Source organism: Maylandia zebra, linkage group LG15 (assembly GCF_041146795.1).
Source record: "Maylandia zebra isolate NMK-2024a linkage group LG15, Mzebra_GT3a, whole genome shotgun sequence".
Taxonomy (NCBI): domain Eukaryota; kingdom Metazoa; phylum Chordata; class Actinopteri; order Cichliformes; family Cichlidae; genus Maylandia; species Maylandia zebra.
In genome coordinates, this window is record NC_135181.1 from 8,847,918 (window position 1) to 8,875,060 (window position 27,143).

At 40.1% G+C, this 27,143-nt stretch overlaps 1 protein-coding gene across 2 annotated transcripts; it reads left to right on the forward strand.

The window, feature by feature from the left end:
• Positions 1–5,864: 5,864 nt before the first annotated feature.
• pinx1 (PIN2 (TERF1) interacting telomerase inhibitor 1) lies at positions 5,865–25,750 on the forward strand. 2 transcript variants are annotated; one of them, XM_004541906.6, is made up of 7 exons: positions 5,865–6,072; positions 6,657–6,766; positions 6,936–7,028; positions 7,241–7,322; positions 8,278–8,367; positions 13,449–13,531; positions 24,167–25,750. In XM_004541906.6, exons 1-7 carry the CDS (start codon positions 6,054–6,056, stop codon positions 24,818–24,820), a joined length of 1,131 nt encoding a protein of 376 aa, XP_004541963.3. In that variant the 5' UTR covers positions 5,865–6,053; the 3' UTR covers positions 24,821–25,750. The 2 variants fall into 2 exon arrangements, with proteins under 2 accessions (XP_004541963.3, XP_012771705.3); XM_012916251.3 differs by having other exon boundaries at positions 6,067–6,143.
• The last annotated feature ends 1,393 nt before the right edge of the window (positions 25,751–27,143 follow it).

The window sequence follows — 27,143 nt, forward strand, 5'->3', positions numbered from 1 at the left end:
TCTTGGATGTTTCATTTGATCTTGGATGTAGTAAGCGACGTACGAAGCACAGGGCCCTGTAGTGAGTTCAAAACCCGGGCTTGAGGAGGGCAGCTTGCCATACCAAAAACGTTTGTACAGACTGTTCTCCCACAGATAAAGGAAGTGTGAACACATCAGTCCTGAGAACACAACTCTTTCCTTCTCTGTAAAGAATGTTAGAGCTGTTACGTTTTAAAGGAATTCATTTGCATTTGTTTTAAAGCAGATCAGTGATCTCTAGCACACATATTGGGCTGTGAGCTGTGCATGTTGTTGATCAGAACTTGGATAATATAGTTACTGACAGCAGAGTTAAGTGTGCTATAGTATGCATTTACTGGCCTTAATGGTTGCTCAAAGCTTAACCTGTTGATAGATGTAGAACTGACAATCAGATTACAGTCAAATATGTTCTTTACTGATCTGAATATAAAGATTACATAGTGGAAATGTCAAAACTTTGAGTAACTTCTCGGCAACTGTATCTTGCTTCCAAGAAGCCAGACTTTCTTGTTCTTGTTTTTAAAGAGGTTTTGATCAACAGTTCTCCAGCTTTCTGAAGGTCTTTCAAAGCTTTTCTTTGGACACTGGCTGCTTTCTCACTCATTTTTAGTCAAGTCCTTGTACCTCACCATTTTCAGAGGAATGTTGTTTTTGTTTAAGCCACTTAACACTGACCTATTAATTTTTAAGACATAAAAAAGGCACATACCTCAAAGCAAGAACCAATGCAATGTCTACACATAACTAGCACTAGCAGCCAGTCAAAAAACACAATTTGTTCCCACTTCTTTAACTGAATCTAATATAAAACATTTTGACAGGAATTAAATTGTATTTTTTTCACCAAATAGGTGTTTAATAACAAAGAGTCACTAGCTGAAACCCTAGTATATCTCAGCATGGTGTGCGGTGTGCCTTTAAGAATTTGAGGAAACTGGACAAATGAAGGACAAAATTAGAAAAAGCATCACCAGCAGATGAACAGTATCTGAAAAATTGTATATTTAATATTCCTTTAGCTGATTCTATGAAAAACTCTACCAATGCAGTAAATGCATACCATATAGAAAAACACCGTGGAACACTATCAGTCATGGATTGGCCTCCCCAAAGCCCAGACCTCAACATTATTGAAGCAATGTTGGATCATCTTGACAGAACAAATTTTTATCTCAAACAGTAATGCAGTCTGAAATTTGAGACACACCAAACTACTTCTCTGCTTGATTATTTGAGAGAAATTGAAATTAATTAGCAACCAAAAACTTGTAAAATGCAAAACACTGACCCAGTTTGCATAGTCAATGATGTTCTCCCACAGAAGAATAAGAAAGAGGAAATAAACCTCCCAAAGAAAAGTGTCCTCCTCATCAATAAACCAGAGCTGCTGGATTTTCCTTACAAACGGGATCATAAACTGTAACCCTGAGGACAGCAATGTCCTCCACACATTCAACAGCCTGTCTCATATTTCTCTGTGTCAGTACTGCTGTAGCTGTTCCAGGTGACCTCGCTTTGCTTTGTTTGCAGTTTGTGCTTCACGAGAAAGAGCACAGACGGGGAGTTTATATCAGTGAAGTGAAAGAAGGGGCGCTGCCTTTTATCTTACTCTCATGAGCTCTCATCACTAATGATCACCTGTTCAGTCTTAATATCTGTCAGCAAAACTGCAGGTATACCTCCAAGCTGAGAGGTTTCTTATTTTTTATTTGAAAATCTCAACAAACTATCGGGGAAGCTTTTAAAACTGTGGGATTTCAAACTAGTCCCACCTCCACCTTACCTTGTACAAATCCTTTTAAAATGGGAGTTTTATGTGATTTCTACTCTCCTGAATAACACCAGGTGTGCTTGCAGTCTTGTGCTTTATGGGCTTGAAAATAAAAATCAATATTTGCACCATTTTCACTCTCTGTTGTTGTGAATTAAAAGCAAAGCTTATTCTGGACTAAAAAGACAAACAAAAAAGCTACATAAAACCTGTAGGATTCGCAGCTAACTTACACTCGTGTGCAGGCATGCACTACAGAGGCATACAACAGTTTGGTCTGGCTGCAGGTTAAGTTCTCAGAGGCAGTTTTCTCCCAGAGAAACTCAGCTATGGATGACTGTATCTGAATGCGAGTGAACATGTCTGTGACAAGGAGGAGGGGCATTAAAGGGTAGTGCAGGAAACAGAGAGGCTCTCTTGTTTTTACTACTTCTGTTCCCCTTCTTGTAAGTGGAACTCAGCCTCTTATGTAAGACATCTCCCTGGGCGCTGCCTTCCACCAGCCAGTCAGAGAGCTTCTCTTGTTGCTCGGTCCCCGCTGCTCTGGTCGTCATCGTGTAAAGAGATTCTCACAGTGTTCAGGAGATTATGTTACACTGGCGCAGTCAGCCGAAGACACCACAGCCTCTGTTCCACAGCCAGCTGTTAGTCTACATGGAGGCTTGTTGCCATGGGGATGCAGGCCAAGGCACTCTCCTAACACCACCAGCACCAAGGACCCAAGACCACAAGCCTTCATATAACACCCTCCGCCATCAGCAGAAAACAGTAGAGGCCTTTGCTGTACGGTATAGGCCTCCCTATGAGTGCGATCACTGGGGATTCTCAGCTCTGTGAAACCATTACACAGTTACACACAGGCATGGGTGATGGAAGCATTCATAAAAATAAAAAAAACATTTATTTACACTACATGAGTTTGCAGAAAGCGCTTCATCCCATAGGGCAATAAAGAATATGAAATATTGTTGGTTACAAATCTCTCAATGTATTTTTCACTGGTTCAGTCGTCTGGAACTGGGCTATATTTACAGCTGTCGTAAAATCAATTTTTACTGCGGGGTTATGTTCCCCTTGATGCACTGCGTGGTTAAACTATCTCTAAATTTAGCTCCACGTTTTTAATTTGATGATGTTTAGACCTGATCTGACCTTTTCACCTCAAGTACACGGTGTGCACATGCTTAGAAAAGCACTTTTAGCATTTTATATAACCTGCTTCGTTGCTGTAACACGCAAAGCACTCTTTCAAGATTCATGAAAAAATGAATGATGATTGATTAAGTGTAGGTTCTGCTGTCTTGTGAGTTAAGATGAGCACACTTTTTTCTCCTGATCCTTTCATGGCTTTGGTTACGCAACCTAATTCCCTGCTTGAGGTGTTAACCCCAGCCACAGTTCAGGTCAGATTATATGTTCCCTTGATAGAGTTTTGACCGTTAGAAACCCCAAGTGATACCTGACACTGGACCAGCAGATAAAATGAGAGTCGCTCCTTCTAATCTGAGTAAATCTGTGCTTTCAGGACTAGACTCCGTGGCATACAAACATGTCGGTGTACAGTGTAGGCTGGGTTTCACCTTTATGCCAGCCTATTTACAGAGTCTATGTAGCAGTTAGTGACATATTTATTCTGGGCTGTCAGACAAGCTTCAGTCTTTGGCACAGAAAACATGGAAACCAAAACTGTTCAGTTTGAGTGATCATCTTAGTGACTTAAAACACAATGAATGAACAAAACAGCTGCATATCAGACAATAATCAACATCCTATGTGAAATCTTCATTTGGAATCACTGTTCAAGAATTCAATTGAAAAGTAAATGGCTTAGTAGTAACAACTCCTGCTCTTGCTCTTTCTACATAAACAAATGTGAAGGTGACCCAGGATAACATATCAAGAATAAGAGATTTACTCTTCAGGTTTTCTTCTAAGAAGTCTGATAAATATTCCCAGAAAGCTTCTACAAACACTTACTCCATCCTAACACTTTTGCCTGCAAAGCTAGGACCCTGCAATGTACTGCTGCAACAATATTAGGTGTCTGTGTTTGTGTAAAATGATCTCTGAAGTTTGTTTTCTGTGCTTGAAAGCCTCATTAGGCTCTGCCTGTTCTTTTGCACAATTAAAACTTTCTACACCTTTTATTTAATCATTGGTTTGTTGACCTCCAGCAAATTCAAGACTCGCACACCACAGGAGAAAGCTGTTGTGCTCGGGCTTGAGGAGGGCAGCTTGCCATGCCAAAAACTTTTGTACAGACTGTTCTCTTAGTTACAGATAAAGCGACTGTGACAACATCAATCCTGAGAAAACAACTCTTTCCTGCTTGTTAAACAATATTAGAGCTGTTATGTTTTAAAGGAATTAATTTGCATATATTTTAAAGCAGATCAGTGATCTCTAACAAACATATTGAGCCATGTGCGCTTGGATTTTTTAAGGTTGCTATCAGCAGGTGAAATACATGATAATATCCCTTCATTCAGTAAAGCTTAAAATGCTGAGAGATGCTAAATCAAAAATCCCAGTACCTTAAAATATGCTCATACTAATCTGAATATCGAGATTATTTAGAGTAAACGTCACAAATCTACAGCACTGTACAAAGTCTTGAGTCAACCCTCATTCCTTTACATTTTGTTTCCAAGGAGCCAGATTTTTGTGACTTGTTTTAATGGGTATTGAGCAATTTTAAGTCATATCTTTAGGCATTTTGTTACCAGCAGCATGTCAAAAAATGCACAAAACCCCAGCAAAGACCTAACACAGGACCCATAGGAGCCATCTGAACCTTTATCCATCTAATGTTCACTGAAGCATCATCAGAAATTGTTTCAGTGGAAGGGTGGCTGTCTAGAAGTCGTTCTTAATGATGGTAAACAGGGAGAAACGGCTGTAGGAGGAGGTCATGAAAGAGGTCCAATACTGAGTGTCTACAGCCATATGAAAAACATGGTGGAGACTCTGTCATGGGTTGGGGCTGCAATTCAATCAGTGTTGTTGGAGATTTCATCAAAACTGATGCAGCTGTGAGTGTTGAAATGTCAGATTTTGATCTACCATGCTCTAAGCTTAATTTTTTAGCATGCCAATGATCAAAGTGAAAGTCACTATTAAAGAGTCCACCACTGCATCTGTTGATACTATTGCTGTGTCTTTATTTAGGTTTGTGCTAAGTTACAGAAGCATGACTACAGTATTTTGTGTGAACTTCAGTTGGCCCATGTGCATTTACTATTTACTGTTTATTCTGCTGTGGGTAAAGCTGCCGAATTCAAAGGCAGCTAGCAGGCTTCTTTTTCAGAGTTCAAGTGCTTCTTCTTTTAGTGAGAGACCTTTCAACAGGATTTCTTAAGGTGAAAAGTGATATCGGGCATTAAGTGAGAGAGGAGAGATGATTCAGGTTTGCTTCCTTGCTCCCATGAGTTAAGCAACTTTAACAAAACAAAAAGAAAAACAGACAACAATCTTTCCACAGCAGGTCTGCACTGAGATTTCCTTAATCATTTGATATTTTTATAGTTCTTCTGGTTCACAAATCCTCTTTATATAAAAACCTCTTTAAATGTGTTGCTGCATAGTCAAAGGTCATTTTGTCAAATGCACCTGTGATATTGTTTTCTCCGCTGCATGTATGGGAAGGAAATTAGGCAGTGCTTTGTTTGACCTGGGCACAGAATAGTTTGGGTGGAACTTGACTGAAAGATCTGGGAGCTGATATCAGCTGAATTGGATCACTGCACATACATTGGCCAAGTGGTCTTGTGATGTGTGCTGGAATATAAACTGTTTGTATTAATTAATTTCTGCTATGATGTCACTTACACCACCAACCCATTTTAGTTTTGTGTCTAACAATTATTGTCTATAGGTGGGCTCTACATGTATTTGTATATTTAGCATTATAGCAGTGTTAAATTCAGAAACCCAGAATAACTCTGATTGGCTGTTTAAACACGCGTGAGCTGCCACGTGCAGCAAACTGTCCTGACCAATGACTGACTGTTTGGCTGTAGCGCCCTCTGTCTGCGAAAAATATTCACCTGTAACGTTAACAAATAAAGTAAAGATAATATGACACGATAAAATAATATAAAAATTCATATAGTATAGTGTCATTCATAATGAATGAGGCACACAACATTTGCTTCCGTGAGGCGATATTCACCTCCGATACCGCCGTAGTCGTGTATTTTGCGCAGGCATATTTTGAGAACCCTATTGGACCTTCGTCAAGCTGTTAAAGGACCTCAGGATGTCCATGCTCGCTGAGCGTATGTATACTTGTTTCACTTTTTTAAAATATATATTTATTTTTTCTGACGTCGCATGACGCTACGTTTAGGTGGTTATTTTCGCACCCCCGGTCTACAAAATATGTCACATAGTTTCCTCCTGAAAACGCTCATTAGTTTGTAGAATTGTGTATTAAAGTATTCCGGTAGTTAGCATTAGCATTTTTAACAGCTGTCTGTGGACACGTGTTTTTTCTTTTGACTGCTTCCTAACGACAGTAACTCACTCATTTGTAGTTAGGTTTTGCTCTGGGGATGCAGAAGTTTATTAAAACATGCACTCTGTTAACTCTTTAATCGTAAGTTGTGGCAGAAAGCTCGCTGGAAGCATGGTTGGAGTGTAAAACTTCAATTGTGATCTCTCATAACTGTCAGGTTAGCTCCTGTCATGAACACACGCATAATGCATCCCGTCTTTGTTTTTATCGGTGTTAATCATATGTGCGTTGGCTCCATAAACCCAGTGTCAGTCAGGCGTATAGACCATTTAAAGTAGGAGACGATGTGACTGACTTGTTCTGGTTTCCTGTTATGTAACACTGTTGCTGCTGTTGTATGTTCAGCTCGTAGGAAGCTTAAGTGGTCTGTCGACCCCAGGAACAGCGCCTGGAGTAATGATGACTCCAAATTTGGCCAGAAGATGCTTGAGCGAATGGGGTGGTCCAAGGGAAAGGTAAGTAATGAAAGCGGTTAATATTGGTTTTTTTGGGGGTTTTTTTCCTCAGAGACTGTACATTGGAAGAACTGGTGAGCATGTCTCATGTCTCTCTCTCTCTCCCCCCCCCCCCCCTTTTTTTTTTCCCCTTTCTTTTTTCCCCTTTCTTTTTCAAATCTGAATTAAGGGTCTGGGGAGGAGTGAGCAAGGCTCAACTGACCATATCAAAGTGAAAGTTAAAAATGACAGCTATGGGCTTGGAGCAAATGCCAGCTGTGAGGTAAGCAAACGTTTAAAGCCCAGTTTCACGTTTGAATCAAATGAAGGCTTTTAAAAAGTCACATCTGTGTTGACCCTAACTACGTCATTTTGTTTTGCATGGTGTAATTTGAGATTTTTCGACTTTTACAAATCCTCATTAATTATTTAAGTTGTCATTTTAACCTGTCGTTTTTTAGTCACATTGTGTTGCCGTGTATGATTTTTCCACAGGATAAGTGGATTGCTCACCAAGATGATTTTAATGAGCTGCTTGCTCAACTGAACAGCTGCCATGGTCAAAACAGCAGCAGTGGTATGTACACGAAGCCCGATAAACCTTTATCAACTTTATACAACTAAATTTCTGAGCTGTGGGACTAATAAAGGCGATCATATCTTAATAAGACAAACTAATGAAAACTAATGAAGGCTGCTTGTCTTGTGTCATAGCACAACATAGCAGCATGTCAAGTATACGATGATATCCTGGATGGCCAGGATATAGTGACTTCCTACATGTTCATAATTATATTTGGTTAGTTTTATAGTTCATTCTGCCATTGATCAACTATGTAGAGTACTATGCAAAAGTCTTGAGTCATATATTTTACTAGGAAAATGGGAAATAGATGCATTCATTTATTGAAATGTTCAAACATGCATGGAAATACAGTATAAAATTCAACAACAGAGTTTATAGAATTCTGACTTTTAAAGTCAATATTTAGTATGACCACCTTTATTGTTCAACTCGCTTGAGCCGTTTTCTTGTCATTTCTTTAAAATTCTCCAGAAATCCTTTAGAACTATTGGTCAAGAGCACTTGATTATAAGACGGTGTGGCTCCTTGGAAGCAAAATGTAAAGAAATTAGGAATGGTTCAAGAGTTCTGCACAGTACTGAATGTTATATTGTAAAGCATGTAGTGTTGGTGCATGCTGGTGTTAAAAGAAATGCAAAACAAACTCATATTCAATAGTAACATTTCCAAAACAAGTGAAAACTTTTATCTGTTATCAAGCAACACAAAACTGCAAAAAAACAAAAAAAGTCTGTTTTGATCAATCAGCCCGTTGGACAGTAGAGGGTGCTACAGTGCAACATTTAGTTACTTAAAGGCAAGGCTATATTCACAGTAACCATTATCCTCAGTGCTGACAAAAACATGTTTACACTACCGGATGATGATACTAAATAACATTCTTCTAATTTTCTAACTCAATCTGGGTCATATTTCAACTTTTATCTTCAATTTTCTTCTTCTGTAGAAACTCCACCAAATGAGCAGAAAGGCTTCAGTTTGGAAGAAAAATCCAAGACATCCAAAAAGAGGGTCCACTACATGAAATTCACTAAAGGTGGGTTTATCATGAGGCGGCAATGGAGCGAGATGAACAGGAATAAATGTGCTAAGATATACGATGCTAAACACAGTTTTCTTGCTCTCTGCAGCAATTACCTGTCAAACTATATCCTATTTAAAAAACAATTAAAATGTCAGCCAGGAGGCCTGATTATATTCTTAACACAGCAGAAAGTTAGAAACGCATTGAGGATAATTAGTTCATTCTAACTGCAAGCAAAAATAATCCCCCCTGCTTTCTTATTTTGATGCCAATATACACCTGCATACCATCTACTCAGGGAGACGGACAGACAACCTCTTTGACCCTCGTTAAGCTTTGTGCTCGTCTCAGACCACAGGCTCTGATCAGAGCTCCGTCAGCCTGTCCTGGGTCAGCTGGCCTGGTGTGAGCACTAGGGGAGGTTATTTATAACTCTCCCCTCTCCTTTCATTGCTCTTTTACACGTCAGGAAGTTAAGATTTGCTGGTCAAGGCCAGAACACTGATAGGCGTAAGGAGGACTTTTGTGTTCTGGACCAAAATGGGTAACTGCTAGCCCATATTTTACTGCTGAGTCGCTGCATTTGGGCTTGCAGCATAGTTTCACGATCACACACCTACCTTCTTTGGTGAAATGATGAAACTGTGTGTTATTTTGTACTTGGATTATGTAGCTGATACAGATACTATTTTTGTTTTGTATGTTAGTGCACTCATTGATTGTAAACATGTCTAAATAATAATACAATAACAATAATTATTTGTCACTAGCTTAAAATCTACCTCATCAAGTCAGCATGCTCTGCAAAAACAAAATACCTCAACTTTTGCCTCACCTGGAAGAGCCTTCTACACTTTACGTCATTCAATAGCAGCTTCCTGCTTCCTGTTTGGGGCATCTGGCATCTCCATTTACTGGCCCCCCAAAAACAACAACCTCCCGTGACCTATTAGATGACCCATCCTGATAAAACACTGCCTCGGTCTCTCCCCCAGACCCTCTTGCCCTGTTTTTGTAGTCTTAATTTAGCAGGAGCCAAAAACGGACCCCTTTTTTTTTTTTGCGTGAGTGTTTCCTGACAGATGAGATTCACCTATACAAGAGACACGCAAAGCATAAAGTGTGGACTTGGCGGGATGATGATGATGATGCTGATGCTCAGTTTTTCTTGGTTCACTACAGATCAGAGTTAGATGCTGAGTGCTCGTACAGCCTTGTGTGAAGTTTAGTTTAGATTGAAACCTTTGTGACTCACCCAGAAGCACCTTTGGCTCATTCTGTTTCCGCCTGCTTCCTGATCGCTTTACATTGTTATATACAGCGCACTGCCTTTTTAACCACATCTGCTTTTGAAATGTGAAATATGGCCAACTAAGTTTCTTATATGTTATTAGGCCTCATGAGTGTACAAGATAAAATTTAGTCCAATCTGGTTCTGGACAGTTATTTTATAAAATACTGTGCTGAAGCTTAGATTTAATTTGAGTAGGTTTACATCAACATCTGTATGGGAGAGGATGACTGTTAACACATAATTGGAATCGCACTGAGATGTCAAACTCATTTTACATCATGGGCCACATACAGTGAAGGTCCCCTCTCTGTAAGTGTAGAGAAATTTAACTACATGTGTAATAAAGGAGAAACCATCATTGAAGGAAAAAGACGAAAAATGCTGTCAGCACGAGTCTTTGTGCTTAAATTGTAAGAATTAAATGTGTAAAATACAGAAATCCACAACTCTGTTAGTTTGGTGTAGTTTGAATAGCCATGGGTGAGGTCCTCCACATTTTTTATTTTTTATTTTTTTTAAACTGTCCAGTGGACCGGAGCCTTTGTTGAACCCTGGGCTTGTTTGACTGCTCTGGACATTTTTTTAAATCTCTGATTTATCGTAGTGTGTCTTGTGTGCAAGTTCCATTGGCATAAATGCATGCCCCGGCCGTCTCTATAGTGGTCTCTGTTGTTGAAAATTTAAGTTTAATTTTGTCTCATTAGTCTGAACTGTTTCACACCAGTTTCTTGTTAAATGTGTCTTCTACATGTTTCTAGTGAACCTGCTGAAATGCTACTCTTATTCCCACCAGATGTTTATAAAATTTCAGAGGAAACTAAAGAGAAAATTTGCAGTTCATTGCATTTGGCATGTTGAGAAGGAAACCGTTTAGGGGGATTGCAGGTGCAATTATTGTAGCTGGACTCTTGAAGGAGAGTGCAGCTCTGTTGACCGTAGACCTTCAACTGTCTTTGGGAATATAACACCGTTTTAACATGTTGCTATACAAAGAGGTGGCAACCGTTGTCACGCAACAATAAAGGAGGCTGGTATTTCATGTTTGACTGTACGCAACTTATAATTTAATTGGAAACTTGAGACTCCCAGTTCTCAGTGGTCTGATAGGCGTTTATGGTCAGTGCACTTTGAACTAGAGAACTGTCATTTTTGACCTTTTTAAATTGAGAACATATTTATTGTTCTCTCTAAGTGGCAGGTGACAGTATTTTATGTATTGGGCACTTCCTCTTGACAGATCATCATTTTGTTTTCAGTTTATGGCGCAGATTAAAACCAAAGAGTTACCTGGCAACATATAACCTGTCACGGCTGTTTGCAAGTTTCCACCGACCGCTCTCCTCTCTGTGAAGCTGTTGCCAAGTTGAGGCTTGGATTTAGAGTTGTTAAGCTTGTTACATGAGAGGTTGAAAAGATCAGGTAATAGCTCTGTCATTGACTGTCAGCCTTTTCGTGATAGTGTCTCTGGTTGAATATTCCAACCTCATTTGAGCCATTTTAAAGTACATTGTTTATTTAGTCCAGTAGTTTTTTGCATCTAAAACACTTCACCACCGCGCAGCTTCAGTTGAATTAATTTTATTCTAAGATTGGACTACTTTTAGCTCTGTTTAGAGCAGTTATGCTTGTGAATTGTTTAAGTCAGGGGTGTCAAACATAAAGCCCAGGAGCCAGAATTGGCCTGGCAAAGCCTAGATTCCAGACCATTGGACAGCTTTGGAAAATATGAAAGAGGGCATAAATTTTGGACTTTTATCTGTATTTTCATAAGTTTGTCTTGCCTACAAAGACCTCCCTCATGGGCATTCAAACGACACCAAAGTAATTAAGTAACAGATAAACAATTAAATAGCCAAAAAAAATGGATCTTTTCTGTTATTTTCTGGCCCTCAGTGTAAAATAAGTTTGACATCATTGGTTTAAACCATTTATCTGCAACTTTTGGCCCACCATTTCAAAACACTGGTGCACTCCATTTAACAGCTATTGATTCCATTTAGTCACTAATTGATTATGCCTTTGAAAAAACTCCTAGATAAAGATTCAGTTACTTATAACTATTATAACAGCTTATCTCCTCTTTCCAACAAACGGATCTAATAGTTTATCCGTACTCTTATCTAATGCTTGTTAGCCATAATTAAACATTTTTCCATTATGATCATTATTTCAATCATCTATGTTTTCTTTTTGGCTCTCAGTTTGTACTGCTTAACTTTTTTTATACTCACATTTTGATTCAAAAGCAAGTTTAAGTTAAAATTCTTCCCGGGTCTTCCCCTCTCACTTCTGCCGAATTGCCCCATTCTTGAGAATTGGCTTGGCTTGGTCTATAACCAGACACTGAGCTCAGTGCATTCCTGCAGTACTGCTGTAAAAACATTGTGGCCACAGCATCATCAGTACCTCTCCCTTTTAGTGCAGGTCTCCTCCCGACTCTCCCTTTCTTTTTTTCCTTTTTTTTTTTTTTTTTAATATTGATATCCTGTTCATGCTGGCTCTCTCTCTGCCAGCGCTGAGGATTGATGGCCTTTGTTTGTGGGGAAAGGCACCAAAATCTCCACTGCTTAGGTCCAGGGCCCACAGCATAAACCAGTAACCCAGTTTTAATTGCTACCTCCATCTATCACCTGTCAGGGCAGCAAGGGTGGTTGATGCGGAATTTAACTACAGCTCTCCATCGGCTACTCTGTGTTGGCTTCATTCCAGCTTTTGGGCTTTTAATTAAACATGTTTTTGCATCACGGCCAAAGTGAATTGATGGAGCCTAACAGACCGTGTGAATTGCATGTATATATGCTGAGGACCTCCCGTTCTAATTTCACTGACAGTGTTTTCTGTTCACTGGAGCTTCTGTAAGTCTCTACTGATAATTGTCGTTTCATCTGTGACCTTGGAAACCGCAAACCTTTTCCACTGCATGTGGGCAGTACCCACGCTTCATCCCATTTAAGTGTATTCATCCAACTTTAAACGCATAGTGGGAAAAACTAGGATTTTTCTTTTTTTAATCAGAACGTTGTTATTTGCACTTTCACCTGAAAGCCTGACAATTTTGACAGGCACTTCCTCATCCAAACAGTAGAAAGGTCAAATTGGATATAATTTTTGTCTGGCCGGAGTTCACTAGATGACAACCACCACAGCAAACACCCCCCCACCCCACCCACCCCCACCGTCCTTTCCATTTATTTTACTTTTCATCGGACTTTCTTGGTTTTGCTGCTTAGACCTTGTATGTGCAGGGACTTTCAAAGCCAAGGGCAGGGGAGATAGAGGTTTAAAAGCAATAAATAACCAAATGTTATCAGAGCCCCGCTGAAGGAAGAGGATGCAGCTGCATGAACAGGACCCAGGCTTGAGACAAGCCACTGTGTGCTTCAGGAGTCTTTGAGGACCCGCTTGAAAAGGGGAATCCGGAGGCGTGGCGTAGCAGACCTTTTCGTCCAGTTTATTTTTCTTTACCGTTTTATCCCTGCAAAAAGAATACAGCCCCCCACCACCCCTACCCTGTTTCTTTTATTTACTCAGTGACCACCTTCTGCTCACCCCCAACACACAAACACACATAAGGTACTCAGCTGCAATATTTAAAGGTTTGCCTGGAAAAAAGAGAAACAATAAACAATGTTCTTTAAGAAAAAAAAAGCGTGCATGTTGTTGAAAATGGGACTGTGAATCAATTTTTATCACCTTTTAATTCATAAGGTGGTCTTTTTATTCCGAGTCGCAGCACAAAAATTTTCCAGCCTGGTGTTAATGATTTGTACATATTCTTTTCTGCTTATTACTCTTTCAGGAAAGGATCTATCCAGTCGTAGTGAAACAGATCTTAACTGTATCTTTGGGAAGAGGGCTAAATCAGCAAAAGTCCAAGATCAGGTAAGAGATTACACCTATTTACATCATTCAGAATTAGAAAAAAAGTTGTTTTGAGACTTCAATATTATAATTTATAAAAACATTAGTTTTTATTTTTATTAATCAAATCCACTTAGTTTAACAAGTTAAAAACAAACTGTCCTGTGGCTTCGCACAAAAGCTTTGTAGATAGTAATTCTAATCCAGTGGGTGCGTTCCTAAAATATTAGTGCAAGGGCACAGGACTCTGATCTTCCTTAACCCCGTCAAAGTCAAGCGTGCAGTCCAGCAGGAGATGCCGCACCACTGGCCCAGCTGGCTTGCACTTATCTGTGTCTCCTTGGTAATTCCAAATGATTATTGGTTGCTGATGCTTCCTTCCATCGGTAACTCTGGTATCATCTGGTCCTTCTGCTTCTGCGGGGTACGGCTCCTTGAGCAGCCCGTGGCCCTAGATTAGCCGTGTCACAGCATGCAGCTTTAACACCTCTAACAGGCCACCGATGGCAGCAAGAGCGCCTAAATCCAGTTAAGGGATTTGCACTCTTACCCCCTACTCCTCTCCCTCGCACTCCTGCTTTGCTGTACTTCTGTCTCGAAGCGTCACATCAGCTAGTTAAGAGTGCCAGCGGGCATTATTAAAGGAACATCAAAATTGCAGTGAGGTGTGCAGAAATCTGAAATGATGACGCTTGCAAAAAAAGTTTCTTTTTTGCTCTTGGCATTGGTGGGCCCATCACTTCAAACGTCACTTTGCCATTTGGCGTTATGGTAGGTCTCATGCTTTTGGAACATGGCTTACAGGTCAGAGTTGTATTTCGAATCCAGTAAGAACCTTTAGCTTACATATCAAAAGCAAAATGTTATTTATGAAATTTGCCTGCATCATCTTTCTATTGATTTTTAAATAAGTTGTCAAGCTGTTTTAATCAGAAAATCAGCTCAAGTGTTTATCTGTGGAGTTATATGAAGCCGTACTTATTCAAACTCACATCAAAGATGTCATTTATTGAAATGAAAGACAGATGAGTGAATTATATAGTTAAAAATACATGTACATAAAAGATGCTATTAAAAATGATCTAAGCTGATTAATAGAACAGATTTACATGCACAGAAGAACTGGAAATTATTAAGCACCCACATAACTTGTACTTTTTATTATTTTATTATGAAAAAAATAACACATTTAAAAATGTGCAATAAAAACTTTTTTTTGTTGTTCTTAGAACTTTTACTGGCCCAGTAGAGGGCCAGAAGAACAATAACATATCTAGCTTTTGGACTCCAAGGCCCAGAAAAAGCCTCTTGCTGGCTTCTTGTGTTTATCTCGAGCATTTGGCTTGAAGAAATTGGCATCTTAAATATCCATAAATTGTACAAAATCCACCCTGCCCTATCCCCCCAGCAGGTGCTGAGCCATAGCATCACAATGGCAGCTGCTCCCCAGCTGATTAACACTGGAAATGCAAGCAATACACACCATATTTTTTCCCTCTCTAAACATTTGGTTATGGGTTGTTATTTTACAGCCAGGAGGGACACCATTGACCATATCGAAAACACTCAACACAATTACAATGCTTTCCCATGAGGCCTTGTGTTGAAACCCAGCAACATCTGAGGTTGCTGGAAAAGAGGCAAAGAGGGTGATGGACCAATCGAGCTCTAGGCATTTTGCCGAATCTCCTGCGAGAGTGAAGGCGACGCTGCCAGTGACCCTCAGCTCACACTGATCTGTGCTTACATTTAACTGCTGTTGCTGCAAAAGTATAATATATGCTTGCAGTAATCTCAATGCCCCATGGAGTTGTAACCCTTAGTAGCGACGAGCTTTGGCTTGATGGTGTAGTTGATTTGTAGTGGCTTGCAGAAGCCACTGCCACCGGTCGCATTATATCACATATCTGCATCGTGACAAGGTGAGGCCAAGAGACTTTGACCAAATCTGGATCGGCTTCTCCAGACCTGCCCTCCTTCCCCCTCATGAATCTTCCAGCACAATCACACCCACTGCTGTCTCTCCGGCCTCCTTTCCACCAGTTCCTCACTGCTGGTGTTTTCCTTCCTTTGCAGTGATGTGCTTCCTGCTCACCTCTTATCGCGGCTCACAACCCTCCCTGAAGTGCAGACAAGCGCATGCGCACACGCACAAACACGCAGACACACACACACACACACAGTGTGTACACGTTCAGCTGTCCCAGATGCCTCTATTCATCAAAGATGAGAATGTATTGGAAACAGTATATGAGAATATTTTAATTGGTTATTTACAGGGAGCAGTAGCTCTATTTCTTTAGTGTTAATATTAAATGTAAATATCTTGTTCAGAGGGTAGAGCTCTGTTTAAGGTAAAAATTTATCTTCCAGGTTAAGAATGTATTTATTTTAAAGCTGTACATAATGAAAAATCTGCATCATTTTTTTTTTCTTTTGCAATTTTTTTACTGTTATTTTTGATATTTAAAAAAAAAAAGAGAAATGCACATGAAAGCTTAAAGGAAACTCATACTGACCCTGTTTCCTGGCATAGTTCAGCAGATATTTGATCAGACCGTGATTAAACAAGCATTTTTGTGTCAACTTTAATTAACTGACAAGTGATTATCTGTGATTAAGTATGCTGACAGATGGGATATCATAGTGAAATGCACATTCCTCCCTCCTTTCTTACAGTGTATGATAGAGCAGGGATTAGAAGCACTGTTTGATTTTTTTTTTCTTTTAATTGCATGTACAAACATGTAGTTGAGCATGGTTGTAACCTAATTTTACTCGTGCAAGAGTATTTCCTAAGATCGTGTTCTTAGAGAATCTCCCATGTCATCCATAACCAGTTTTTATGTAGCCACATGAAAATATGTGCTTAAAAAAACAAAACAACCTTATTTACTCTGCCTTACTGTGAGGGTTGCGGCGTAGCACCTGTCTATCTACTTACCTCTCGGTTATCCATCACCCATCCCACGCTAGCAACCCGCCTCCATCTCCTGCCTCCTCCTTGTGCCCCTCGGTACAATTACTCACCGCATGACAAATGACAGGCGCTCTCTGCCGAGATATCAAAAAAGCCCCGGCCACTTTTAAATGAAGGCACTTTGGCAGCGCCCTGCTCCCCGTTCTTATCGGCAGGCAAGCAGTGCCCCTGGCCGTCTTGCGTCCCGCTCTCCTTCCTCCCCCCTCCTTCTCCACCACCCCTGCTCTCTGTGCCCTCCTCTGGGGGTTTAGTTAGGGGAGCCACATGGAGGGCCAGCCCAGCTTGATTTATCTCCCTTGCCCCTCTGCCCAGCCACTCAGGCAGGCCGAAAGAGCCAACGAGGCTCCAACGGGCCTCAACTCGAAACCCCGGCATTAGCTGAAATAAACCATTCTGCCGCCCAGTGAAAAATGTCCTCTGATTGGCTAATTAATCAGTCAAAGGGGAGCGACGCGGCTTGTGACTTGAGGGACCCAAGCGGGCGACCGCAGAGGGCCTGCTGATAAATAGACTCCCCGCCGATTCATACATCAACAAAAGTTAGTCATTTTTTAAAGCCGCCAGCTCAGTTGAAAGGTGGAAACAAGCCATAGTTTTATTTTTCCACCTACATTTCCTTCTTCCTTTCTCTTTTTAAGGGAGTGGGTGGTGGCGGTAGTAGTAGTAGTAATAACAATAATAATAATAGTTATGATTTGATGCATTTTTAAAACCACTACTAGTTTAAAATTAAAGGGAATGAGATTTATTATCATTATTATTTTTTTAGTATTTTAATCTTTCATATACTAAAGTTAAGACGCGCAGCATGATGGAAAAGTTTGGTGCTTGAGTTTTCAATTTACCAGTTTTGAAAACTAAAAGCTTGGCTGGTAGTCATAAGAAAAAAGAAACATCTAAAGATTACGGTTTTATATTAACCGTTATGACCACTACAGACATGACAGTTGTTCCAACATCAATCCATTCATTAGTTCTGTACTCCCTAAAAGTGTCAGGGAAGAAAAATGGTGGCGAATAATTTAGTGCGATCCTTGTTTTGACGTCTGACTCTCCAGTCAGACAGTAGGCATGGTGCGCCCTGTTCTTGGGTCAGCGCGACCCCTGCGGCCTCTCCCACTCCCACTCGTGCTCCGGCACAAAGGGCCGAGGATCGAGCGTCATCGGGCGGCACCTGTTGCAAGTGTTTCCTGCCCACGCGTTGTCCACATGAAGGATCGCGCTTCAGCAGGGGCTCCCCCGATACTGCCGTGTTAAGGAATATGGGGCAGGGGTGACACGGGTGGCTCTTGAGCATTTGGAAGATGCGATGCCGAAGTGCCAGGGGGGTCGGACGAAACTTTGCTGATGGCGCAGAAGCAGGATTTCTTTTCAGGACCTTTTTTTATTTTATTTTAAAATATAAATCTATTATGCTTTACAGCTTGGTACTGAGGCCAGTGGAGAGTAAAGTGAGTTAAAAATGACCAGGAAATGTGGATGCTTGGTCATAGAAAAAGCCAGAGTACCAGCTGTACTTACGGCATGTAAGCAAACTGAGAAGTTATCTTTCATATCATGTAATTTAAAGAGACTATGTATAGGCCATTGTATTGTAAAAATGACATTGTAAATAGAAATACAACCCCAAAAGTCAAGTTTTTTTCATTAATATGCAGAACTCAAATGTTGAAAGGGGATGCCGGTGTAAACGTGCATTGTCGCAGTGTGTTTGCCGCAGTTTTAAACAGGGCGGTGCATTCGCGCAGGCTGCAGGGCTCATTGTGAAGCTGGAGAGCTCTAATACATTCTCAGATAACATCTAATTGCTTCGAGCAAAGCATTGCCTTTCTTGAGCATTTTTGTTGACAGGCCCTTTTACACGACCGCCGAAAATATCAAGGCCCGCCAAATCCCCCCCCCCAACTCCCTAAAAGACACACACACATCGCATTTGCCACTTTACCTCCCTGGCAGTTGTGTGGATTGCTCTCATGCCAGCTCGCTGACACTTGCAGATTAGCGTGGGACACAAAAAAAAAAAGGAAAAGAAAAGAGGGTGTCTGTCTCTTAGTTACAGCCCAAGCTAGAATACATGAGAGCAGGGTAATTACCGCCTGGTAAAGCTAACCGCCCAAAGATTTCCAGCTCTCTCGGCTGTTTACAGCCGCAGACTACCGTTTAATCACTGACTCTTTAATCTAATAAATCACAGCTGGGAAAAATAATCACGGTCTGTTCTCTCCCCCGGCTTGGGATTGGGATGGGGGCGGGAGTACCCCAATGTTCGTGATGGGGGCATTGTCAGCAAGCGTTTGCAATGTTAAACAAGCACAGGGCAGTCATGCTGCATGCATAATGTTGTCTTCATTTGTTACTTATGATAAACGTTCTCGCACCAGGCACAAAGTGTAATTTTTCAAACCCATTTTAATGCGTTTTGCCTCAACTGCACACTGAGGCTATGCGTTAAGCAAAGTATTGCTTTGTGGAAGCTTCATACCGTGTGTGGCATTTGATGTGTGTACACTTCATCATTTTATTTACTTTCTTTTTTTGTTGTTTTAAAATTTACTTTGTGTAGGCCACATTTATACAGAACAAGGATTCATGAAAGAATGACACTGAAGGCAGCATCAGTACTTAAAGTGGCCAACTGAAACATTTACCTATTTCCCAGGAAATAAAGTATCAATCTATTTTTTTTCCCCTTTTCCCGTGTCCGCCCACATCAGGCTCATGAAGGATGGGGCTGCTGGACTTGCGTGTTCATCAGGGAGAGACAGCTGGCTAATCAGGGCCTGATCCATAGACCTTGAGTATCACCAAATTTATTATTGTGGCAGAACAATGAGGGCACACTCGTGCAATTACAGACCCGACCAATATTGGCTAGAAATTTATTGAAGAAAAAAAAAAGCAAGTAATGCAAACAGGCAGTTTTTTTTTTTTATTATTTATTTATTTTTTAGGAAAATAAATGAGCAACTGGAACATTGTCAAATCCTAATTAACATGAGTTGGAAGGCGTGTTGTGTCTGCAAAACTATTCACATTCACCCGGTTTTTAATGACTTTTAGAAATCAAATACAGGTAAACTTTGTAACTTCCCCCAGGTTTAACGTGCATGTTGGTATATGCATTTTCTAAACTTTTTTTTTTATTTTTATTTTTTAAAGAAACTGTGGTTCTGTTATTACATATATTTACTAGACCTGTGTTTGAATTTGAGTAGATGGATTTGCAGTATTTCTCTTTTTTTCCACAAAAATGCACCGCGTTCGTGTGTACACATTACATGGCAAGTTTAGATCCAGAAAATTCTGAATTTCATGTTGATTTTTTTTGCAACACACTCTCTGTGTAATGACCTTTACTCTACTCCTGACTGCTAGCACCCTCAAGTCCTATAGTTACTGAGATCCTTTGATCTGGTTGACTGCCTGTAAAATCTGGCTCATTTTAAAGTTTGATCAGATTTTTACACCTGAACATTTTCCCTACATTCAACAAGGTGACTATTACAACCAATCGATCACTTACTACCTAACATATCTTGCACTTGGCAAAAATCCTTAATTTAAGATGTTACTTGAGCTGTTGTCCTGGAACTTTTGGTTTCTCTTTAGAAGTAGGCAGACATAAAGTAACCCAGCTTGCTCTGCAAAGCCGTTAGAGCAAATTAGTAATAAATGAACTGAACATCGTTCTGTTTCTTTTTGCTACATTTTGCTGGGGAGAAAAGTTTTGCATGCACTCTGGTGAACCCTTTCCATCATCTCTCTGCTGGCTTGATTGACTCTCCCACTGAATGTGTTGGCCTCGGTATCCTGGCACCTCTGCCACATGTCTTACCATCGGCTTTCCAGTGACTACATTACCAAGAAGAGATAGAACTGGAGTGTCTTGAAGGAGATGGCCTGTTGAATGTCTTCCCACCCTCTCCTTTTCTCTGGGACCCTCTGTGGACCCTCCCTGTGTTCCCTGCCCAGCCCCCGCCAGAGGAGAGAGCGGAGCAGGAAGGGCCCGATAGCCAGCCAGGCCGCTCCTCTGCTGAAGGAGCCTTATCTCAGAACTGCACACAGTGCATTGAGTGCATCCTTTTCCTGGGGTTCTGCATCTGGGAGAAGAGGAGGAGAAGGAGTAGACATGGCTTGATATAGGTGTGTTCTACAGCACAGGCTTATTTATTTGTTTATTTATTTAAGTCATTCTTCTAGTCCCAGCAATTATAAATTTGTACATTTGGTATATCCTTATGCAAAGGATAGCTTAGTATGTATATGCTAAGTAAAAAACATTATTTCGTGTTTATTGGTGAATCTAAACTAACCACTGTCAAAAGGAAAAATATCAAAAAGAAATGACATTCTCTTTTGGATGATTTTAATCATTTTATGCATACACATTTATAACTTGTAGCCTTAGTGAAAAAGTTATATGCTCTCAATTTTCACTATTGCAGGTGTTGTGGCCAGTAAAATTAAATCAAATTGTTAAGTTACATGATGCGTCCTATTTTCCTCCCTTCTATACCAGTGGAATAATTGGCCGTAAGTATTCAGTGTATTCTCATTTAAAAATAAACATTTTAGGGTTTTTTTTTTTTTTTTTTAATGACAGTATTTTAAAATGTAGAGACAGATAAAATGATATAAAAAGGAGAATCATGGAGTAGCTCACAATGCTATGACAATACATTTCATGTGACAAACTCCCACAATACAGTGATTATGCGATACTTGGTACCTTATAATACAGCTTTTATATCTGTGTAAATGAAGGAAAAGATGCCTTTAAAAGATTAAGTTTGTTTTTTTAAAAATTGTCTATATTGTGCTTTTTTTATGTTCTTTTTCGCAAGGATTTCTTTTCAAGTTCCGTCATCGTCGCTGGAATTTTGTCAACTTCTGCCACTAAATATGGGAAGCTTTACCATAATAACTCACGAAGCAGCCACCATTCTTGCTGCTAGTATACCATTAATCTTATTGCAACAACAAGGTTTACAGTGTACTGTGAAATCCTAATTTTTTTTATTTTCATTTTTTTAAAAAAAGAAGAAGCAGCTTTTTTGTAGTTTTGGGTCTGTACCATATGCCGTAAAGCAGAAGAAATTACTAACGAATAGAAGACACACCTGGATATGGGGAAACAAGATCCCAAACATTACTGCAGAGTAGTTTCTTAGTAACATGTTGCCCTCAACACTCCACGCCAAGAAAAATCTCCAGGGCTGCTAGTAATGCTGACTGGAGCTGTAGGTTTATCCCCATACTGTATGTGTGTCCAGCCTGTGCTCAGCACAGCACTTCTGCTCCTGTCAGATGAGCGTCTAATGGAGATCCCCAGGCAGTGAGGATGAACCACATACCAAGCTCAAGCCACCTTTCCCTGATGATGAAGATGTTCTTCGCTCAGTCACTCTCCCCTCATTCTTCCCAGCTCTTTCACCCTCCCTCTCCCTCCTGAGAGTAATTTCACAGGCAGTTCTAAAGTGGCCCCCAGCCATCTTCCCAAATCCCAGTTACATGTTGTTTGGCGATGTCAGCTCAAAGCTCCATCTCCACTCTCCCAAGCAGAGAGGATGCCATTGTGCAGTAACGGGGAGTATAGATTTTCTCAGGGAAGTTGAAAAGTTTTGTATAATGGCACCTCACCTGAAGGGCCTCATTCCCCTTGTTAGAAGTTCTTTGTAGTCAGGGTGGAAAACTTTGTCCATTTGAACACCTGCGTTGTCATTTAGCCTCAGTCACATTTTTTCATATCATCTGATTTCGTTGTTTTGTAGATGCGATTGTGTTATGTAACACTCTGATATCCTCACAGCAAAACATTCTCGTTCTGATAAAAATCTTGTTCATAAGTTGCAGCCTTTCTTGCTCTTCAGACATTTTTTACCACATGAATCGGTGTATCAGACCACAAAGACAATAGCGTTTCCCTTGATGAAACTATATTGACTATGAAAAGCCTTTTAGTTGGCTAAGACTAATGGCTTTTAGGGGCTCACTGAAGTCCTTGGTGACTGGTTTAAAGAAAGGGGAAAAAAAACACTTTTACATGCAGTAACATACAGCACATCATCCCTACACAAGACCAAAGCCACATCTAGTAACTTCACTCTACATTAAAGGCCTTTTTAAGTCCCAGAACATACATGCATTGTTTTACCCGAACATTAGTTAGCATATCTGCCTGAATCACTGCCGAGGGTCAGAGTAGTGTAATCATAATGTAAAAGCTTAAAGGCCAAAACCACGAGGTGACTCGACACAACAGTGTTTTCAATTTATCTCTAATCTGTAGGGTTTGAAAAATGCCATCTAATAATTCACCATCTCCGAGGTAATATGGAAAGGCTATATTGTTTGGTGTGATCCTCAAGAGGAGCTTCTGTATTCTTCTGAACAAATCATTATGCATTGAGTAGGCCATTAGGAAAATGAAGACAAATGGCTCACAGGGGTGAGGTGACAAATTGTTCATGCTGTGGAGTTAAAATCTGGAGTGTAGTTGTTCCTCACAGTTGTAAAGTTGTCCTCTTTTAATGTGGAGCCTAAAGGTCGGCAGAATGAGTCGTAACTGCCCTACTTTTTAACCTTTCCGATCAACGTGGGGACGATGACTGATGCGAGCACCTCTCACTTAATTTCAGAATTAAACTAATGATGCATCTTAGTGGCAGGCACATACAGGTGCACTACATCGCCAATGAGTCGGCTGAAGTTGTTTGAATCTTTTTGAAATACCACTGTGACATTTAGTAAACGCAAAAATCTACATTCACTTAGTCTTCTTATCGACAGTTTTTCCAACACCACAATACAGCGATTTAAAAAAATATTTATCATATGCTGGCATTGTTGGCTTAATTGGGTATAAGGTCTAGAATTTTTAAAGTCTTTACTTGTAAAACAAAGGTTAATAATAATAACGCAAAGCATGAGTTATTCTGTGCATTAATAAGTGTGCAACACGCATGATGCTGACAAAGAGCTTTGTACACACTTGTGCAACACACAAACATTTTGTTAGCGTGGAAGTGTTACATTGTGAGTGAAAAGACAAAGTTTGTCAAAGTAGACCACTGGAGACCACCAGGAAAACATTTGTAACAATAAACCTAAACAGACACTTAAATCACCCTCAGCCAGCCGATCAGTGACATTTTAAAGAAACGAACAAAGAGAAAGTGGCTAAAGCTACGCAGAGCCAGCCACGAGCTCGCAGCCTCAGTATGAGCAAAGGATCAATGTTAGGAGGGAAATTATGCAACAATTACAAAATAGAAGATGATTTTTGGACTGTTGAATTTAGAAACATACTAGAAAATAATGGAAGTACCTGAAATTCTTTATTGTGAGCCATCACTGATGGGTGACTGTTTAAGAAGCTAACTGTGACAAACACCCACAGCTGGATTGATGGATTTATGAAGATTATTAATGACTGGGTGATAAATGTGGTTCAGTGCTTATTTTAAGGCTTTAACAACTATTGTTAAATTAGCATCCTGTTGTGTGCTCTTTCTTTTCACTCACTGAAGTCTGCCGTGGTAATTTTTACATGTTGATTGACGACCACTTAAGCCCCCCCTCGCTCTACCATTGGTTGTTGTCTTTATCTGTGTAGATTCTCAAAGTGATGCATCAAAGCCTGACTCTGCCTTCTTACTCGTGTCTTTGTGGTTTAGGAGAGCAACAGCAGTGACTCGCAGGGTGAGGCGGAGGATGGCGTGAATCCTGATCCTTCTGACCAGGACCCAGAAGCCATCACTAAGACTGTCACGAGTACTCTCACTATGCAGGAGTACTTTGCACAGCGTATGGCTCAGCTGAAAAAGGCTCGTGGGGCCCAGAATGCAGATACTCCTGAGACATCAAATGCATCTGAGGAAGTCGGTCTCAACCACAACAGCAATGATGATACAGAAGAGCCCAAAAAGAAGAAAAAGAAGAAGAAGAAAAAGGCTGCGGAAGAGCAGTGTAGCACACCCGCTGCAGTAGTGGACAAAGAGAATCAAGAGAAAGAACGTTCAAAGAAAAAGAGAAAAATGGCAGAAAGTGAAGAAGTAGTAAATGAAAACTGTAGCTCCACCTGTAGCACTGAGTGTGAAGAATTACAAACCAAGAAGAAAAAGCTTAAAAAACACAGTGAGCAAAGTGAGCTACTAAATGGACACGAGCCCGCAGAGGATGAAACGCTAGATTTAAATACAGTGCAGAAAAAGAAGAAGCGCAGAGATGAGGTGGACAGTGTAGCAACAGAAGACGGGAAGGAAGAGCTGGTGGAAAAGAAATCCAAAAAGAAAAAGAAAAGGAAGCATCAAGAGCAGGGTTTACATTAGGGCAGGGTGACTCAGTACTGCACTATTCTCCTGACTCCTAAGGGGGTACTTGTATTATGAAATTAAATGCCTTGTATATACACACCATAATAATCTGTTAAAGCATCCATTGATGCTGGTTTTTTCTTCTTCTTATTCTTTAGATAGTGACTGTAGAAAAAACTGATAGGGAGTGTTTGTCACTGGAAAAAACCTTGAAGCAGCCTATAAAAAGCCTCAACCTTGCACTGGTGGCCTCTGGAACACACTGCTGTAGGAGGAGATAGTATGGACATCTTGCTGACAGTGAGATGAGAATAAAAACACCACTATCATGGCTCAACAGGAAATACAAACTAGGAAAAAGGTCTGGAGCTTCCCATAAAACCCCCAACATGTTTTACCACCAGTGTTCAAGTCAGAAGGGTACACCTGGACTAGCCATTTTCCTGTTTCCAATCTTTAGCAAAGTTAGCCTCATATTTACTGCTCAGATATTAAAGTGGGATTAAAAATGTATTTAATATATAGAGAGAAGTTGACATGACTGTCGTCTAATCCCTTTTTAAAATAAAAATAATATTTAGATGATACACGTGCTTCATTCTATGAATTCTCTTGCCCAATGAATTAAAATGAGTAGAATCGCCCACATTTCCTATGATAAAAATGCATTTTTTGGAAAATATAATTTTGTATATTACCATCTTATATGTAAATGCATTACTATTTGCCCATTTTCACAGTGGTTTATTTTTTTCCCACCACTTTTGATGCCCCTTTATTTTATTAAAGTGACTCAGACAGCTTCTGTCAGCTTTACAAAATGAAACGGAAACATGTTTTCTCTTTGATGTCACATGGCTGATGTACTTTGATAATGCTTTGGCAGATATATGAAAGAATTCTTGACTATTGAGTTCTACAGAAGTTTTTTTTTTTTTTTTTTTTTTTTAATAAATCCAAATGTCCATCACCCTTTGAATGTGTCCCTTTTTTTTTCTCCATAGGTCAAGAGAAATGTTGTGCAAAAGTATTGAGACACCTCTGATTTCTTTGTTTTGCTTCCAATGAGTTAAACTCTTTTCTTCTTACTTTTTTAAGTGCTCTTGAGCAATAGTCCTCCAGGCAAAGCTTTTCTTTGGCTGCTCTTCCACTTGGTTTCAGTCCAATACTTGTACCTGACCATTTTCAGAGGATTGTATTTATTAGTGTATGTATAATGTGTATGTAAATTCACCCCCTCCCCTGGCCATTTATTAACCACTTATTACTGACCTATGAATCACTCAGCCATAAAAAAAAAACTTGCATGGTGAACCAGAGCTTCTACACATAAGATATAACTTGATAAAGAACCAATTTTGAATTGGATGATTACCGGCAGCTTGTGGTAAGAACATACTTTGTTCCCATTTCTTTAGTGGAATCTAATGAAAAATGACACTGTTTGACAAGCATAAAGTAATAGTTTTGTACCAACAAGGTGATTCCCACCATGCTCAGACATATCTGAGCATGGTGTGCAGTCTGTCCTTCAACATGTGAGAAAACTGGACAAGAAGTCTTTAAAAAAAAAAAAGAAAAGAAGGAACAACAGATAAACAGTAAAGACCTGAAAGATGCATCTGGCCCTTCATTTGATCCACACTGAAGTTGAAATGGTTTTACTGGAAGCGGCTGAAGTAAACCCAAGAACTGGACTGAAGATCAACTGCAACTTAGGGAATGATGAATCCAAATTAGAAAATTTTGGTCATCAAAATCAACTAATCTATGGAGGAGGTCAGGAGAGAGTGAGTGTAAAACCTATTAGAGCAGGCTTGGCCGGCTCCAGGCTTCGAGGGCTGGTGTCCTGCAGGTTTTAGAGCTCACCCTAGTTCTGCACACCTGAATCAAATGATTAGTTAATTACCAGGCTTCTGGAGAACTTCAAGAAATGTTGAGGAGGTAATTTAGCCATTTAAATCAGCTGTAATGGATCAAGGACATGTCTCAAACCTGCAGGACACTGGCCCTTGAGGCCTGGTTTGGACACCACTGTATTAGAGGCAACAGCTTCATTTTTTCAGCACGACAATGATCGCAAACCCACTGCCAATGCAGTAAAAGCATAACTGGATAGAAAACACACAGTGGAACTCTATCATTCATGGATTGGCCTCCCCAGGGCTCAACATCATTGAAGCAATGTGGGATTAAAACGCCAGATGGGTCAAGATTTTTGCACGGCACACTGTAAGAGCACTTAAAAAAAAACATTAAGAAAGAGATGAGGTAAAAAATCTGCTTGGTTGTAGAGATTTCAAAAAGTAAAAAGAAATTCACACACGTATATTCAAAC